The sequence below is a fragment of the Pelodiscus sinensis genome, chromosome 4 (assembly GCF_049634645.1).
Source record: "Pelodiscus sinensis isolate JC-2024 chromosome 4, ASM4963464v1, whole genome shotgun sequence".
Classification (NCBI taxonomy): Eukaryota; Metazoa; Chordata; order Testudines; family Trionychidae; genus Pelodiscus; species Pelodiscus sinensis.
In genome coordinates, this window is record NC_134714.1 from 33,843,048 (window position 1) to 33,858,659 (window position 15,612).

Consider the following 15,612-nt stretch of genomic DNA (forward strand, 5'->3'; position numbering starts at 1 on the left):
GAAATGTTTCCAGTACTGCTCCAGAGCTGGACTGGGGGCGTCATTTGCTCAGAGACTCCTTCCTCTTTCACTGGATTATGACTCTCCTTTACAACTTCTGTCCAATTCCTCTCATATTGAGGGTCCTGCTTAAAATAAACAAAGGAAAAACAATGATTGTTCTTAGTCCCCGTGTGGCCAAAACAGGCATGACTCCTCAATTAATGATACACCTTCCAATCAAACTTCTGCCCCTTCCCCACCTCCTTTTTCAGAATGCCAAACAGATCTACCATTCTAAATTTCAAGTTCTCCAACTCAAAGCATGGATCTTCAATGATTTAAAAGCATAGAGATATCCTACTCAGAGGGTGTGAAAGAGGTGCTTACATATAATAAATAAATAAATAAAATTGACTCATTACATGTATATCCAGAAGTGGAAAAGATTCCAAATTTGGTGTGACTCAAAATATTTTATGCCAACATCCTCCATAGACTATATCCTAGATCTAAAAAGGTTAGGATTTTCTCAGAATTCAGAGAAATTCTGGCACATCTTCCAGCCATATCTGCTTTTCATGGTAAGATAGACAGCTATTTTGTATTCATTCATTCTACAACAAAAAGATTTCTCCAGGGTATGAGTAATCTTTTCCCACAAGTCAGATGCCTGACCTTTAACCTAGACCTTAAGTGTCTTACAAAGTCTCCTTTTGAGCCTAGGACCATATTCTCACTAACATATGTATCTATGAAAACAGCATTCCTGGTAGCCAGCACCTTAGCTTCAAGAAATGGGGAAATAGTTGCTGTAATAGCACAACCAGCATCTGTGGTGGTGGGTTTTTTAAGAGATCAGGTTTCACTGAGATGAAACTCTATGATCTTCCTAAAAATATTCTCTGCCTGCCACATGAATCAGTTTATTCGCCTCCCAGATTTCTTCCCAAAGTCATATCATGACGAGAGAATCAATATCACAGATACTTGAAAACAGGAAAACACTGACATTCTATTTGAATAAAGCAGAGGTGGGGAATCTTTATTCTATCAGAGGCCATTGACTCAGAAAAAAATCAGTTACAGACTACACATAGCACCATAAGGTTGCATGGAGGCTTGGGGCTTCCTCTAGACTTTGGGATGGGGCCAGAAATGAGAGGTTCAGCATGTGGGAGTGGACTCCAGACTGGGGCCAAGGGGTTTAGAGTGTGGGAGTAGGCTCAGCTTTGGGACAAGGCATTGGGGTATAGGAGGAGGTTTGGGATGTGGACTCTGGGAGGCAGTTAGGATGTAGGAGAAGGTTCTGAGCTGGGCTCAGGACGGGTGGTACCTCCAGGCAGCTCCTCGTCAGCAGCACAGCAGGCTAAGACAGGATTCCTGCCTGTCCTGGCTCTATGTTCTTCCTGAAATGTCTGGGCATGTCTGGCCACTGTGCAGAGGAGTCAGGTGGCTCTGCATGGTGCGCAGTTCCTGTGCCCACAAGCACCGTTCCAACTGCTCCCATTGACTGCAATTCCTACCACATGGAGCTGTGGAGCAGGCAGTGGGGCAAGGCAGAGCATGGAGCTTCTCTTATCTCCCCTGCACCTAGCAGCCTCAGAAAAAGGCTTCAGGTTTCCAGCCCACATTGCAAAGACTTGCCACAGGTCAGATGAAATGAAGCAACAGGCATGATCCATCCCAAAGGCCAAAGGTTTCCCACTCATAGTCTAAAGGATCCTGAGTTTAGAAACAAAGACTTTTTAGAGGGTTGTCCCCTACAGGAGGTAGCAGATACACCTCACAATTGGGGGATACTCTGCACACCTCTTCCTCGTCCAGAAGGTCCCCCCCCCAATTAATGAGGCAATTCTAGATCCTACCGATTCCATCTTTGTGGATGTGGTTAATGCCTGAAGCAAACAATAGAACACCAATTCAGTCCCACACAATGGGATTTGGCAAGATGGAGTAGTTGTTGCTGACCTAATTGTTTAGTATTGCAAATTACCAAACTGTTATGGCCAAATATGACTATTAATTGTGGATAACTGAGAGTGTTTCTGGAATATTTACTGGTGACACAAAAGAAACAGTTTTAGGCCATCCTTAAAGAGGATCAGTTAATAATCAGATTGGTACTAGTGACAGTACTGTAGGTAGCTGATACAGCAGGCTTCCTGCTTTTCATGATGGTAGTACTGAGGCGGGCTTCTTGATTATATCTTTCTGGATTGCCTAAATTGTTGCCGAAAACAAATTCTTTCTTGGAAAAGACAGATTCTTTACCTTAGTTCTTATTCCTGGACTGCATTACACTTCCTAGAAATCTATACTGTAGGGCAAAAAAGAAGATCTCTCTCTGCCACACAATACCCACTATCTCAGCATTGTTATGAGCCATAGGATAAGAGGACCAAGGCTGAAAAAGGGAAGCAGTCTGCACCCTGATCTGCTACTTTTCAAGCCACCTCTTGTAAGACCTTTTCATGGGGCAGTTGAGGGCCAAGTATCTTGCAATACCTGTCACGCCCCTCCAAATTCACCTATCTCTATTTTCCAGCAACTGTATCACCTTTGACAAATAGGTCCTGGGGATTATTTCGAAAAGTTACACCATTCAATTCATGTCCTTTCCCCACTACAGCCTTATTTCTGTATTCTCCTTCAGGGACCCCTTCTCATGAGAACCTACTTCATCAGGAATTATATCATGTATTATTCCACTGAGTCAGTCCTGTTGCAACTCAGGAGCAAGGGGGTTTACTCCTATTATTTTCTAATCCTCAAAATGAAGGGAGGTGGAATTCTCATTTAGAGCTAAGGGTGTTAAACAAATATGGGAAGGTGCAGATGTTCAAGATGGTCATGTTAGAAACCAAAGATTTCCTACGCTTGACCTTTGTGCAGGACCATTATCAGTATAGACTGCTTCACCCAGGTTGTTCACCACTGTTCTCCTAATTGAATTGGAGTACCAGCCCCAGATCAGCGACTGGAGTTCCCAGCACTACCCTCAATGCAGCACACAGACTCACCACCTTGGGACAGATGACTTCCTAATAGGCTGAGACAAGGTTGAGGGCAAATAGCCTTCCACAGAAGTGATCCTCCATCTCACTCTTTTGGAGCTAAGTGTGGCCGGAATGCCTGTATGCACTTTCTGCCTTTCATCAAGAATATCCATGTGAAGGTCATGATAGACTTAAGTTAACCTCTATATTTTACATAAATCACCACGAGGGTGCCAGTTTGAGTGTTTCCTTGAAGAGTGAAGGCAGACTGTAGAAATGGTGCATCCCTCACAACATACTCATCCCAGCTATCTATCTAACAGCGATACAGAGCATGACAATCAACAGTCTCTGTCAGAATTTCTGTCATGACCCAGAATGGGAACTGAACTCATAGGTGCCTTGACATATACTCGCCTCCTGGATAACCCAGTCTACAGATTTCTATTTACTGGAACAACTAATGTCCTCATTACTGCCCCAGATCTGGCTTGGGGAAACATTCATGGGAAGGCACCCTCATCCTCCCATATCACATGACCTGTTGTATGCCTTTTCCCAGTTTTCTCTTCTATCTAAAGCCAAGCTTGAAAATTCAACAAAACAGAGTGAGAGTTATTCTGATTGCACCTTTTGGCCAAGACATGTCTGACTCCCTTACCTGACACAGATGACTATATGTCCTTCTGTTCCTCCTCGGCTGATTCCTCTCTTAATCTCTCAAAACAAAGCCTTGCTCCTTTACCCTAACCTCTGAGTCCTTTACCTGTATGTGTGACTCCATCTTATTTCCAAGGCTTAGAGGCAAAATTCTCTGATGAACAAAAAGAGGTGTTGCTACACAGCCAAAGTTGACCACACAATATACTTATCTATAAAATGGAAACAATTTCAAGTTGTTACTAATATCTAAACATAGACTCAATCTCATCTTCCCTCCCTCTGATTTTACATTACATTTTAGACTTCAAGAGGTCAAAACTCTCACTCAGCTCCATTAAGATATATCATGTAGTGAAAACGTCCTTTCACAACCAGAAGGTACATCATGAGGAAGGGAGAGCACGTGAGTAGGCTCAATGGGCTCTGCCACCAAAAATCTCTGATTTAGAGGCATAGGGGTGCACATACACCTATAGTGAAGCATCCTTAGGGACACACATCTTGAAGAGCCATCATTACTGCACAAGGTGAGTAACTTCCTCTTGTGTGTTGTATAATTGGAGACATAGTCTAGCTGAGTTAGATTATCCAATAAAGGAAGTTAATGTTCAAATAACAATGTTAACAAGATTACACTTAATTTGTATGTATGAACATTGCTAATATTCATATTTTTAATCATAGTTCCCAATATTTCAAGTGGCTAACGAGGGACATTGCACTGTTCAGGTCTGGCCTTTCTGCCCCTTGGCCTCCATAGACAGAGGGATGGCCAGGTCAAACCCAGGGTTTCCAACTTTCTGACTGCAGAAAACGGAACACCGTTGCCCTTCTCCTTCCCCGAGTCCCTGTCCCTATCCCGGCCTTTGCTCCTCACTTACTATTTTACCCCTTTCTTTGCATTTGCTCATTTTCACTAGGCTGGAGTACGGGGTTGGGGTGCAGGAGGTGGTGAGGGCTCTGGCTAGAGGTGTGAGGTTAGGAATGGGGCTAAGGATGAGGAGTTTAGAGTGTGGGAAGGGGGTTCAGGGCTGGGGCAGACAGTTGGGGAATGGAAGGGTGTGCATGCTCTGGAATGGGGCCAGAGATGAGGGATTTGGGGTGTAGGAGGGGAATCCAGATTGGGGCTAAGTGGTTCAGAGTGCAGGAGGGAGTGTGCAGTGGGGGAGAGGTTATGAGGGTGCGGTAGGTGGCTGAGGACTAGGGTAGGGGGTTTGGGGTGTGGGCTCTAGGTGGCATTCCCAGCTTCCTTGTCTACCCCATGTGTAGGGGCCACCAGGAGGTGCTGGCTACTTCTAGGAGCTATGCGCACCAGAGCAAGCAGGGAGCTTCCCTTAGCCCTCTGTGCTCCTGACTGGACTTTTAACAGCAGCAGGGTCCCTTTTTAATCAGGCATCCTGATGCCTGGCAGTTATAGCCAAACCGGAGAGGTAATGCAACCAGATCACAATGCCACTCATTTCAGGGGCACTCTAAATAGGGGGACCAGGGCAAACTGAATATAAGAAATGTTCTGCTTCAACTAGAGTAGGAAATGTTTGGAGGTCAAAACAGGATAGTCCTGTTAAACTAAGGACTGGGAGATCTGAATATAGTATCACTGTAGAGAAAATGTTTGCACTTTATTTTCCTTGCTTTCCCCCTGAAAGACAGAAAAAACCCAAAGCTTGGGGAGCTAATGACTTCGGATAGTTCTCCAGGTGTCCCTTTAATAAATTATTTCAGTTTATTTGAATTCTCTCTTTCAGAGTTCAGGCTGCATATAGAAAATATTTTAAAAAACAACAACTGTAGCATAGGACAGTTGGCATAATGGCTGACTTGAAAAATCCTCCTATATCCAGTTCAAAACTAAAACTCTTCCAGCTCCTGTCCTTATTCGTGTAAACGCTTTTCACTTATCTTCCCAAACAAATCCAAAATATCAGGTTGTAATAATGTACCCAAACTGGAAATTTCTGTAATCTTCTCTTTCCTGATATGAAGTGTGTGCTTTCTCTTTCTTTCACACTTATTGGTAAAAGAAATCTTCATTATTTATTGGCATATTATTTGAGTTAAGATCTGTTTTAATGGTAACTAACAGAGGCAAAGAAACTTCTGCCTAGAAAAGAGTAATTTTACAATTTAGATAGTTCCAGATGTTCAGATAATGACTGTGCTTTGTATTTTCCTTGTTGAATAATATGAATTTTGTATATACCTGCTTGAAGTGAAAAACACAAATCATAGCTCTAGCTCCTGAAGATCAGATTTCTACTGTTGATTTGAAAAGATGTCACTGAAGCACAAAGTATATTTTATGTATTGCATCATGAAGAAATTAGATAATTTCATTATGAACCAACTCCTTTGAATGATTACAAATATAGTACCGTAATAATATTGAACTTAACACTGAAAGTTTGATCAGTAAAGACACTTGAATTTTATTTAAAACTAATATGAGGAAACTTTTTTCACACAAAGTATCATAAATATATGAAAATAGTGTGCTTATTGGGAGTAAAACACTTTGGTTAGCTGAAAAACAATTGCCACTGGTGGCACACTAGAGACCAGAGTAATGAAAAGAGTACATTACTTTGAATCTCTTGGCTTTAGTATATTTTTCTCTCAGTCGGTCTCAAATTTGCATGCACTATGTTGTTTGCAAAATTCACAGGACTATATCAAAATAAATACAATTTTTATACCATATGTTTTTATCTAACAGTTCTGGAGTTTGTGTGGCAATTCGCTGACACCAAAGCGTGGTGTTTTTGGCAAGACTGGTGACCTCCAAACTATACTCTGCCTAGCCTGTGCAAGAGATGAAGTGACACATTCTGGTGCACTTAATGGAGATATATACGTATGGAAAGGAATTAATCTCATACGGACAATACAAGGAGCACATGCTGTAAGCATATTTATATTATGCTAATTCTGACTGTTTGAATAATGAACAGTTTTAAAATTTTATTAGTGTGTGATTAATAGCTCAAGGAAGCTTTTTGAAATATCATTGTTCAGATTATTTTTGTTTTAAACCAAAATGTTTAAATCCAAATCTTAAGAAGATTTTTTACATTATTTTTCCATATCCTTCTCACATCACTGTAGACTGTATGCTTATGTGGAAGAGAAAAGTGGAGAAAAAATCAATAATTCTGAATCTAATTTCTGCATGCAGATCTGTGCGCCTCTTAGTTACTCCAGGTGTTGTAACTAGTGTGTGTGTGACAATTAGGGATATAAGCGATTAGTCAAATAGTTGACTACCTGATAAGCATATTGGCTTTACTCCCCCTTGCTGCCTCTGTATCAGGCTTCCCTCTCCGTGATGTGGGGAAGAATTGCAGGAGAGGCAGAGCCACAAGGTCTCGGGGTGGCGCAAGCCAGGACTGTTAGTCCCAGCTCATGCTGCCCTGGAATCTAAGCCCACTGCGGCTCTGCACTTTAAATGTAGTAAGAGCCACAGTGAGAGCACCTCTCCTCTTATCAACGAATTGAGTAGTCGATGGAAATTCCACCGATTACTTGATTAGTCAATTAAACTATTGACCCTAGTGACAATACAAGGCAAGATTCATCTTTTTAAGATTTCTCATCTACTATTCCCAAATAAAGCCACTAATTTTTCCAATGTTTTTCATCTAAGAAAAATTTACTTGGTCACAATATTAGGAGTATGTCAAATTGACCTTCTGAAATAGTTCATTTTGTTTGAAGGTGGATTTTAATTATGGATAATGTTGTTCCTTACAGATAATATAAAAACTCAGTGTATTATGAACAAATTGAACCAATTAGATACAGAATGGAAAGAGAAGAAACAATTGTATTACTGTAGTGGAGTGGCAACTGAACAATAGTTAAGGTTAAGACCAGCTTTCTGTTTAAAGTTTGACTGTTGAAAATGCTCCAAAATCTGTAGTTACTAGGATTGCTTTCAATTTTTGTCCTTTGTGTGGGTGTAGTTGTGTTTGATCAGTGATCCAAATTTGGGGCTGTTGTTCCTGAGATACAACCCCATTGTGAGGAAAGAAGTTTTTCTTAATGTTAACATATTCTAGCAATGAAATTTTGCTCACAGATAGAGATCAAACCAGGGCAGAGATCAGCACACAAGTATCGTAAATGCTTTAGAGTCACCCCAGTGGAGTAAATTCACTGACTAGTCTTGTGAGGAAAATCAAATTAAAACGTTATTAGTCAAGACATATCTTGCAGTGTGCAAGATGAATTACACTGAATATATGCAGAGAAAGGTTATTTGAAAAACTACCTCTACATCATAGGATCTAGTGATTCTGATGTTATGTAATGGCCATTTGAATTTGGACACCAATCCTGGCACTGTGAATTCAAATCCAACCCAGGGCAGAAAGCAGAAGAAAAAAGGCGTCTTATTCTGGTCAGCCAGAAGTTATCTGAACACATCAGAAGGCACTTAAACTATTTATTGAAAATAAATAAATTACACAAGCAAATGCTTGTAGCGAGAGAGTAATATTGCATTAATTTAGCTGGAATGTAGACAGAGGTGCCATTTCAGATTTTGGTAAGCGGGGAGACCTGTGATGCCCTGATGGCGGGGAAGAAAGGGGGGAAGAGAGGGCATGGGAGGGCAGAGGCATCAGCAGTGTTTCTCAGCATGCTCAGTACAAACTAAGCACCAAATGGGGAGGGGGAAACCAACCCCATCTACCCTCTCCCATACACACATCATCTCTATCCAGAGGCTACTAAAACACTGGAAAACTCTAGTTTTTTTGGCAGACAAATTAGCAGTTAGCTGACAGGAGCACCGTATCTAATTCTTATATAAAAGAGAGAAAATTAAATAAATAGAATAGAACCACAGAATCCTAAAATCCTTGAACTGGAAGGGACCTCAGGAGGTCATCGAGTCCAGTCCCCTACCCTCATGGCAAGACTAAGCACCATATAGATCATCCCTAATAGATGTCTATGCAACCTACTCTTAAACATCTCCAATGATGGAGATTCAACAACCTCCCTCAGCAATTTATTCCAGTGTTTAACCACCCTGACAGGCAGGAAGTTTTTCCTAATGTCCAACCTAAACCTCCCTTGCTGCTATTTAAGCCCATTGCTTCCTGTCCCATCATCAGAGGACAAGGAAAACAGTTTTTCTCCCTCTTCCTTGTAATGCCTTTTTAGATGCTTGAAAACCACTATTGTTTCTTCCCTCGGTCTTCTCTTTTCTAAACTAAACAAGCCCAATTCTTTTAGTCTTCTCTCATAGGTCATGTTTTCTAGATCTTTAATCATTGTTGTTGCTTTCTCCCCATCTTTCTTGAAATGTGGTGCCCAGAACTGGACACAGTACTCTAATTGGGGCCTAATCAGCTTAGAGGAGCAGAAAAATGACTTCTCGTGTCTTACTCACAACACTCCTGTTAATGTATCCCAGAATCATGTTTGCTTTTTTTTGCAACAGTGTCACACTGTTGATTCATGTTTAACTTGTGGTCCACTAAATCCCTTTCTGCAGTACTCCTTTCCAGACAATTGTTCCCATTCTGTATATGTGAAACTGATTATTCCATCCTAAGTGGAGTACTTCGTATTCGTCCTGATTAAACTTCATCCTGCTTACCTCAGACCATTTCTCTAGTTTGTCCAGATCATTTTGAATTTTGTCCCTGTCTTCCAAAGCAGTTGCAACCCCTCGCATCTTAGTATCATCTGCAAACTTAATAATCGTACTCTCTATGCCCTCATCCAAATCATTGATGAAGATATTGAACAGAACCAGTCCCAAAACAGACCCCTGCGGAACCCCACTTGTTGTTCCCTTTCAGCATGATTGTGAACTGTTGTTAACTACTCTCTGAAAACAGTTATGCACCCACCTTACAGTAGCCCCATCTAGGTTGTATTTCCCTACTTTATGGATAAGAAGGTCATGCAAGATCGTGTCAAATACCTTACTAAAGTCTAGGTATAAAGTCCACCACTTCTCCTTTATTCACAAGGCTTGATATCCTATCCAAGAAAGCTATCTGATTGATTTGACATGATTTGTTTTTTACAAATCCATGCTGTTTGTTACCTATCACCTTATTATCTTCCAAGTGTTTGCAGATGGGTTCCTTAATTACTTGCTCCATTATCGTACCTGGCACAGAAGTTAAAATGACTAGTCTGTAGTGTCCTGGATTTTTGTTATTTCCCTTTTTATTGATGGGCACTATTTTTGTCCGTTTCCAGTCTTCTGGAATCTCTCCCGACTTCCATGATTTTTCAAAGGTGATAGCTAAGGGCTCAGATACCTCCTCTATCAGCTCCTTGAGTATTCTAGGATGCATTTCATCAGGCCCTGGTGACTTGCAGATATCTAAGTAATTTCGAAGTAATTTTTAACTTGTTTTTTTTTTATTTTAACTTCTAAACTTGCTCCGTTTCCACTAGCATTCACTATGTTAGGCATCCTGTCACCATCCATCTTCTTTACAAAAACTGAAACAAAGAAGTCATTAAGCACCTCTGCCATTTCCAAATTTCCTGTTATTGTTCCTCCCTCTTCGCTGAGCAATGGGCCTACCCTGTCCTTGGTCTTCCTCTTGCTTCTAATATATTTGTAGAATGTCTACATGTTACCCTTTATGTCTCTAGCTAAATTTAGCTCATTTTGTGTCTTTGCCTTTCTAATCTTGCACCTGCATACTTGTGTTGTTTGCTTATGTTCATCTTTTGTAATTTCACCTAGTTTCCACTTTCTGTACAACTCCTATTTGATTTTTAGATCATATAAGATCTCCTGGTTGATCTAAAGTGGTCTCCTGCTATACTTTCTATCTTTTCTACACAGTGGAATAGTTTGCTTTTGGGTCCTTTATAATGTCCCTTTAAAAATCTGCCAACTCTCTTCAGACCCACTCAGCTCTAACACTAACATATTCTGACATCTTGTGGCAAGTCACTTAAGGGACACTGGTGAGCCTTAAAATTTTAATGTATATTCTTACTTTGTTACTAACTCTGTGGAGAGAGACAGAACATCAAAATGTCCATACTGGGTCAGACCCAGAGGACACAGTGAGTGAATGCACCGTAGGACGCAATTCTAGCACCCTGGTATGCAGCTCTGATATGGAGGCAGCAAATGGGGGGAAGTAACTTGTTGAGTAGTGACTTATGCTTATCGGGTAGTTGACTAGTTGCTTACATCCCTTATCGAAACTTGGTTTGGGCCTTTCCAGCATCTCCTGGCAAAGAGTTCTACTAGTTGACTGTGAAAAAATAATGTATTTTGTTTATTTTAAATCTGCTGCCTATAAATTTCAGTGGGTCAGCTTTGTGTGTTATGTCAGTGAAGGAATAAATTACATTTCTTTATTCTATTTTCCCAAACTATTCATGATTTTCTAGACATTTAACATATCCCTCAACCCTTTAGTCATTTCTGTTCCAATCTGAAAAGTCCCAGTCTTGTTCATCTCTCCTCATATGGATGCAGTTCCTTACTTCTAATAATTTCTGTTGCCCTTTCTGTATCTTTTCCAAATACAATATATCTTTTTTAGATGGGATGACCAGATCTACTTACAATATTTAAGATGTAGGCATAAAATGATTTTATAGAGACAATATGATATTTTGTTTTATTATCTGTTCTTTCCTAATGATTCTCAATATTCTGTTAGCTTTTTAGTTTTTAGACTGTCACTGCACATTGAACCTATGTTTTCAGGAAACTATCCACAAGGATTCCAAGATCTCTTTCTTGTGTGGAAACAGCTATTTTAGACCCGATCATTTTTGTATTTATAGTTAGGATTATATTTTTTCATGTGCATTACTTTGCACTTATCAACATTGAATTTCATCTGTCTTTGTGTTTCCCAATCACCCAATTTTGTGAAATCCCTTTGTAACCCTTTGCAATCAGCTTTGGATTAGTCCCGTTTACCCCTTTTTCAAAAACATGTATACATTTAACACAGTGATCCAAATGCAAATCCCAGCAACACAGCACTCATTCATACTCTCCCCCCATCTTTTAAGTGCAGTATCCAGCAATGTTTTCATGATGATCTAACGATCCTTCAGTTACTTGAATGCCCACCCTTTTGCTATTTTTAATCACCTTGTCTCCCTCTTATATGTTGCATGTAAGAACTGCCATTGGTGCTAGGGCATGGACTTTAAGTAGATCTCCAGCATGAAATCCAAGCTCAGGTGGGGGGGAGGGGGCTGCTGCTGCCTCTGTAGCTCCCCATAAATGGTGCACTTGCATGTAAGTGATGAAAGATGTTGACATAACCCCATCATTGTCCAATGTTAAAGAATTTTAAGCAAGGTTTGAGTTTGGTATACAAAGACATCAATCCCTGCTTAGTGCAGTTTGGACCTCCTTTTTCCGGCGCCCTTGGGACCTGACCGATCCTGAATGAAGGGATTTGCTGGACCAGGGGAGGTTCCTCCAACATGGCCTATGGCCCTAGGTCTCCAGCCTGGCCCTGTCCTGCCTGGCCATGGCTCCTCAGGCTGCACATCTGTGGCTGCCCTGGCCATGACTGGAGTTCTGTAGATGCTGCTGGCTCCCGCAACTGCCCGGCTGCAGGGGCCAGAACTCCTTGCTGCAGTGCCTGCCCCTCTGTGCCCCCCCAACACGGGACTCCCGGCTGAGTTGCCAGCCCCCTCTGCAACTCCTGTCTTGTGGCCTGACCTCCCTATACCTATGCTCTGTAGTCCAGGAACATTGTTGTTCCTGCCAGACTATGGATTTTGCTGGACCAGAGATTCCCAAATAAGGGAGATACAACCTGTACTATGCTATTTTAACCTTTTATTAAATATACTAAACAGGTAAAACAGTTAAAGCATTTGAAATGTTGTTAAAATGAATGTCCTTACTTTACATTTCTTGTTACCTTTTCTTTTAGTTGGAGAGAGGTTTGAAAGAAAAAACTCTTGTTTGATAGTTTTATATGATAATAACTTTATTTTGGGGTAAAGAGAAAAAGTTAATTTTTCTGAACTAGAACTGTTATGGCTGTTTTTGTTACACTCTGATTTAGTTTAATCTTGAGTGGTATTTGGAATATAGCTGAGGCTGGTAGAAGTGGTGATGTTACCTGAAGCTCGCTCTGGCCTGGCTTGATCAAGACATCCTTCAGGATCAGGATAATGAAGGTCTAACTCTCTGGAGACAATATGGGTGGCAGTCATGATGGTGATGCTTGCTCCAAGAGGTTCCATTTGTTCTTGTTTCCTTCTGGAGGCTCTTTCACAAAGATCCACGAAGGAACTGATGGGTGAAATAGCCCATCACCTCATTGATTTGTCCGCTAATTAGACTTAATATCCAACAAGCCCATTTTGATTAATTTCCAATTCCATATCTTCTGTTTTTACCAAATATGATTTTAATGTTTTCCTTGAATTGTATTGGTAAGCCTTTCTGTTTGGACTGATTCTGATTTTCTTGTATCTGTTCCCATCAACATGTCTCATAGTTTATTGTGGTATCTTACGAACATACACTCACTTTTTTACAGTTGAATTTAAAATTAGAGTTAATTTGTAGACCAAATTATCACAATTGGTAGGGAAGAGTAGGTAAGAATCAAGCAAAGGAGTTTGGTGTGCAGTCAGGTGAGAGGTGATTCTGGGGAGGACTGTGTTACAGGCATTGACCCCATCTGTTTTCCTGGACCGCTCATGTGAGGCAGGTTCTAGATAGGTCTTGTCTAGTGGGCGTTAGGGATGTAAGCAAGTAGTCAACTACCCGATAAGACTAAGCTTACTGAGTAGTCAAGCCGACTACTCCCTCCCTCTCTCCCCCCTTGCTGCCTCCTGTTGGGAAGCAGGAGCTGATGCTCGGGGGAGCCGGCTTAAAACCTAGTTTCCCTCAGCACCGGCTCTGCAGTACCACCTGCCCCCCTGCGTGCTGCTGCCTCTGTCAGAGACAGCAGTGGGGTGGGAGGCAGGAGAGGCTGCCATGAAGCAGCAGCTTGGGCTGGCCACAGACAGAGGCTGCTGCAGCAGCAGCCCGTCCGTGAGGGCCTTAGGGGAGCATTTTTAAACAATAATAGAATACCACTTATTTAAATATCTGACTAGGTGATAGATTTCAAAATGTAATTTTAAGCAGGGAATCGTCATGAAGTAGGTGTTATTTTTCTAGTGAGGCTCCACAGGGATCGGTTGTTGGTCCTATTTTATTTAATATTTTTGTTAATGATCTGGAAGAAAACACTAAAATCATCACTGATAAAGTTTGTAGACAATACAAAAATTGCAGAAATGGCAAATACTAAAGAGGGCATGTCTCTCATTTAGAGCGATCTGGATGGCTTGGTAAACTGGGCGCAAGCAAACAATATGCTTTTAATATGAGAGTAAGTCAAAAAGTATCCACAAAGTATTTATTAAAATTAACACAACAGCGATGCAGAACTCATAAGTGTATCATTTTTCAACATAGTTCCCCTGTTTTTCAACACACTTGGTCCAGCGTTGCATAAGCTTTTGTATGCCTTCTGAAAAAAAAAGTTTTTGGCTGAGCGGCAAGCCATGTATGCACCGTCTTCTTCAAATCATGGTCGCTGGCAAAACAACGGCCTCTTAAAGCATCTTTGAGGGGTCTCTCTGACGTTTGCTCTCCGGCTGATAGTGGTTGATCCACGTTTCATCACTAGTGACAATGCGACTCAAAAAAGCATCACCTTCCTCATGCTACTGGTTCAAAAGGCAGTTACAGATGTCCAAACGGTTACATCTGTGTTGTTCCGTGAGTTGTTTGGGAACCCAACTTGCACAAACTATACTGAAGCAAAGTTTGTGGTGAATGATTTCATAGGCAGAACTGTGACTAATCTGCAGTTGGTTTGCCACTTCATTGACAGTCACCCTCCTGTTTTCGAGAATCATCGCGTAGACTTGTTCAATGTTCCTTTAAGTAGTCGATGTGGATAGACGCCCTGATCGTTCTTCATCAGTGACACTTGTTCGGCCATTTTTTAACATGTCAATTCATTCGTACACGCTTTGCTGCGGCAAAACACTGTCACAGTACTGTGCTGATAGTCTTCGATGAATTTCCGTGCCTTTTATACCTTCAGCCCACAAAAATTGAATCAATGCACGCTGCTCTTCTTTGGTTTATGTGGTAAGCAGAGTGGCCATGTTGACCCTACTAGTGGTGAAAGACATCTGAATGGTCAAGACCAAATATGTCACTACAATATAGGGAGGTTCCGTGCTTACGGTTGCATATTAATTCAGCAGTTGGGCCAATCACAAAAAAAAGATACGAACACTTTGCAATTACTTTTGACTTACCCTCGTAGAAACCAGCCAAGGGGGGCTGAAAGATTGTGCCTGGACTCGCAGCTGTTCACAGACAAATAGGGCCCCACAGCTGGATTTTCTGAATGGTGTGTAGGAGCAGAGCAGGCAGGGAACTTGGTTGAGGTTCCTGCTATACTCACGGGCCGGATCTACCGGCTTGGGAATTCTTAAAGAATATGTTGGAAGATGATCAAAAAAACATGATTCTACAATGGAGGATGATAAATTTGGCTAAAAGCCCATCCTATTTCAGTGAAGTTAGGCACTAATTAAAAATAAAAAAACATTATATAAAAATAGAAAAAGGGGGAATAGGTAGCAATTGATATACATTTGCACTTATGAGGTGCAGAAAATTAGTAGGGGAAGCTAAAGACATTAAAAAAATTCAAGGCTGGCAGGGCTAAAGACAAGAAGGGTTTTTAAAAATACATCAAACAAAGAAATTGTACCAATAGTACGGTCCCATCACTAGGTGGAGATGGCAAAATTGTTAATAATGAAGCAGAAAAGGCAGATGGGTTCAATAAATATTTCTGTTCTGTATGAGGAGAAAAAAGCAAGATGACTGACACATTATTTGGGGATATTAAAGTACTTTCCAGTCCACTAACAACTGAGGGGAATGTTTGACAGCATTAACTAGGGATTCAGATAACTT

The 15,612-nt window shown here is 41.1% G+C and overlaps 1 protein-coding gene across 5 annotated transcripts in view; it reads left to right on the top strand.

Annotated features, from left to right (window-relative positions):
* The window catches only part of EML5 (EMAP like 5), a 315,990-nt gene that overhangs the window by 35,243 nt on the left and 265,135 nt on the right, over positions 1 to 15,612 (top strand). For all 5 annotated transcript variants that reach the window (XM_075926737.1, XM_075926739.1, XM_075926736.1 and 2 more), the window contains exon 5: positions 6,358 to 6,543. In XM_075926737.1, the coding sequence (XP_075782852.1) occupies positions 6,358 to 6,543 (186 nt within the window). The remainder of the gene's footprint in view (positions 1 to 6,357; positions 6,544 to 15,612) is intronic.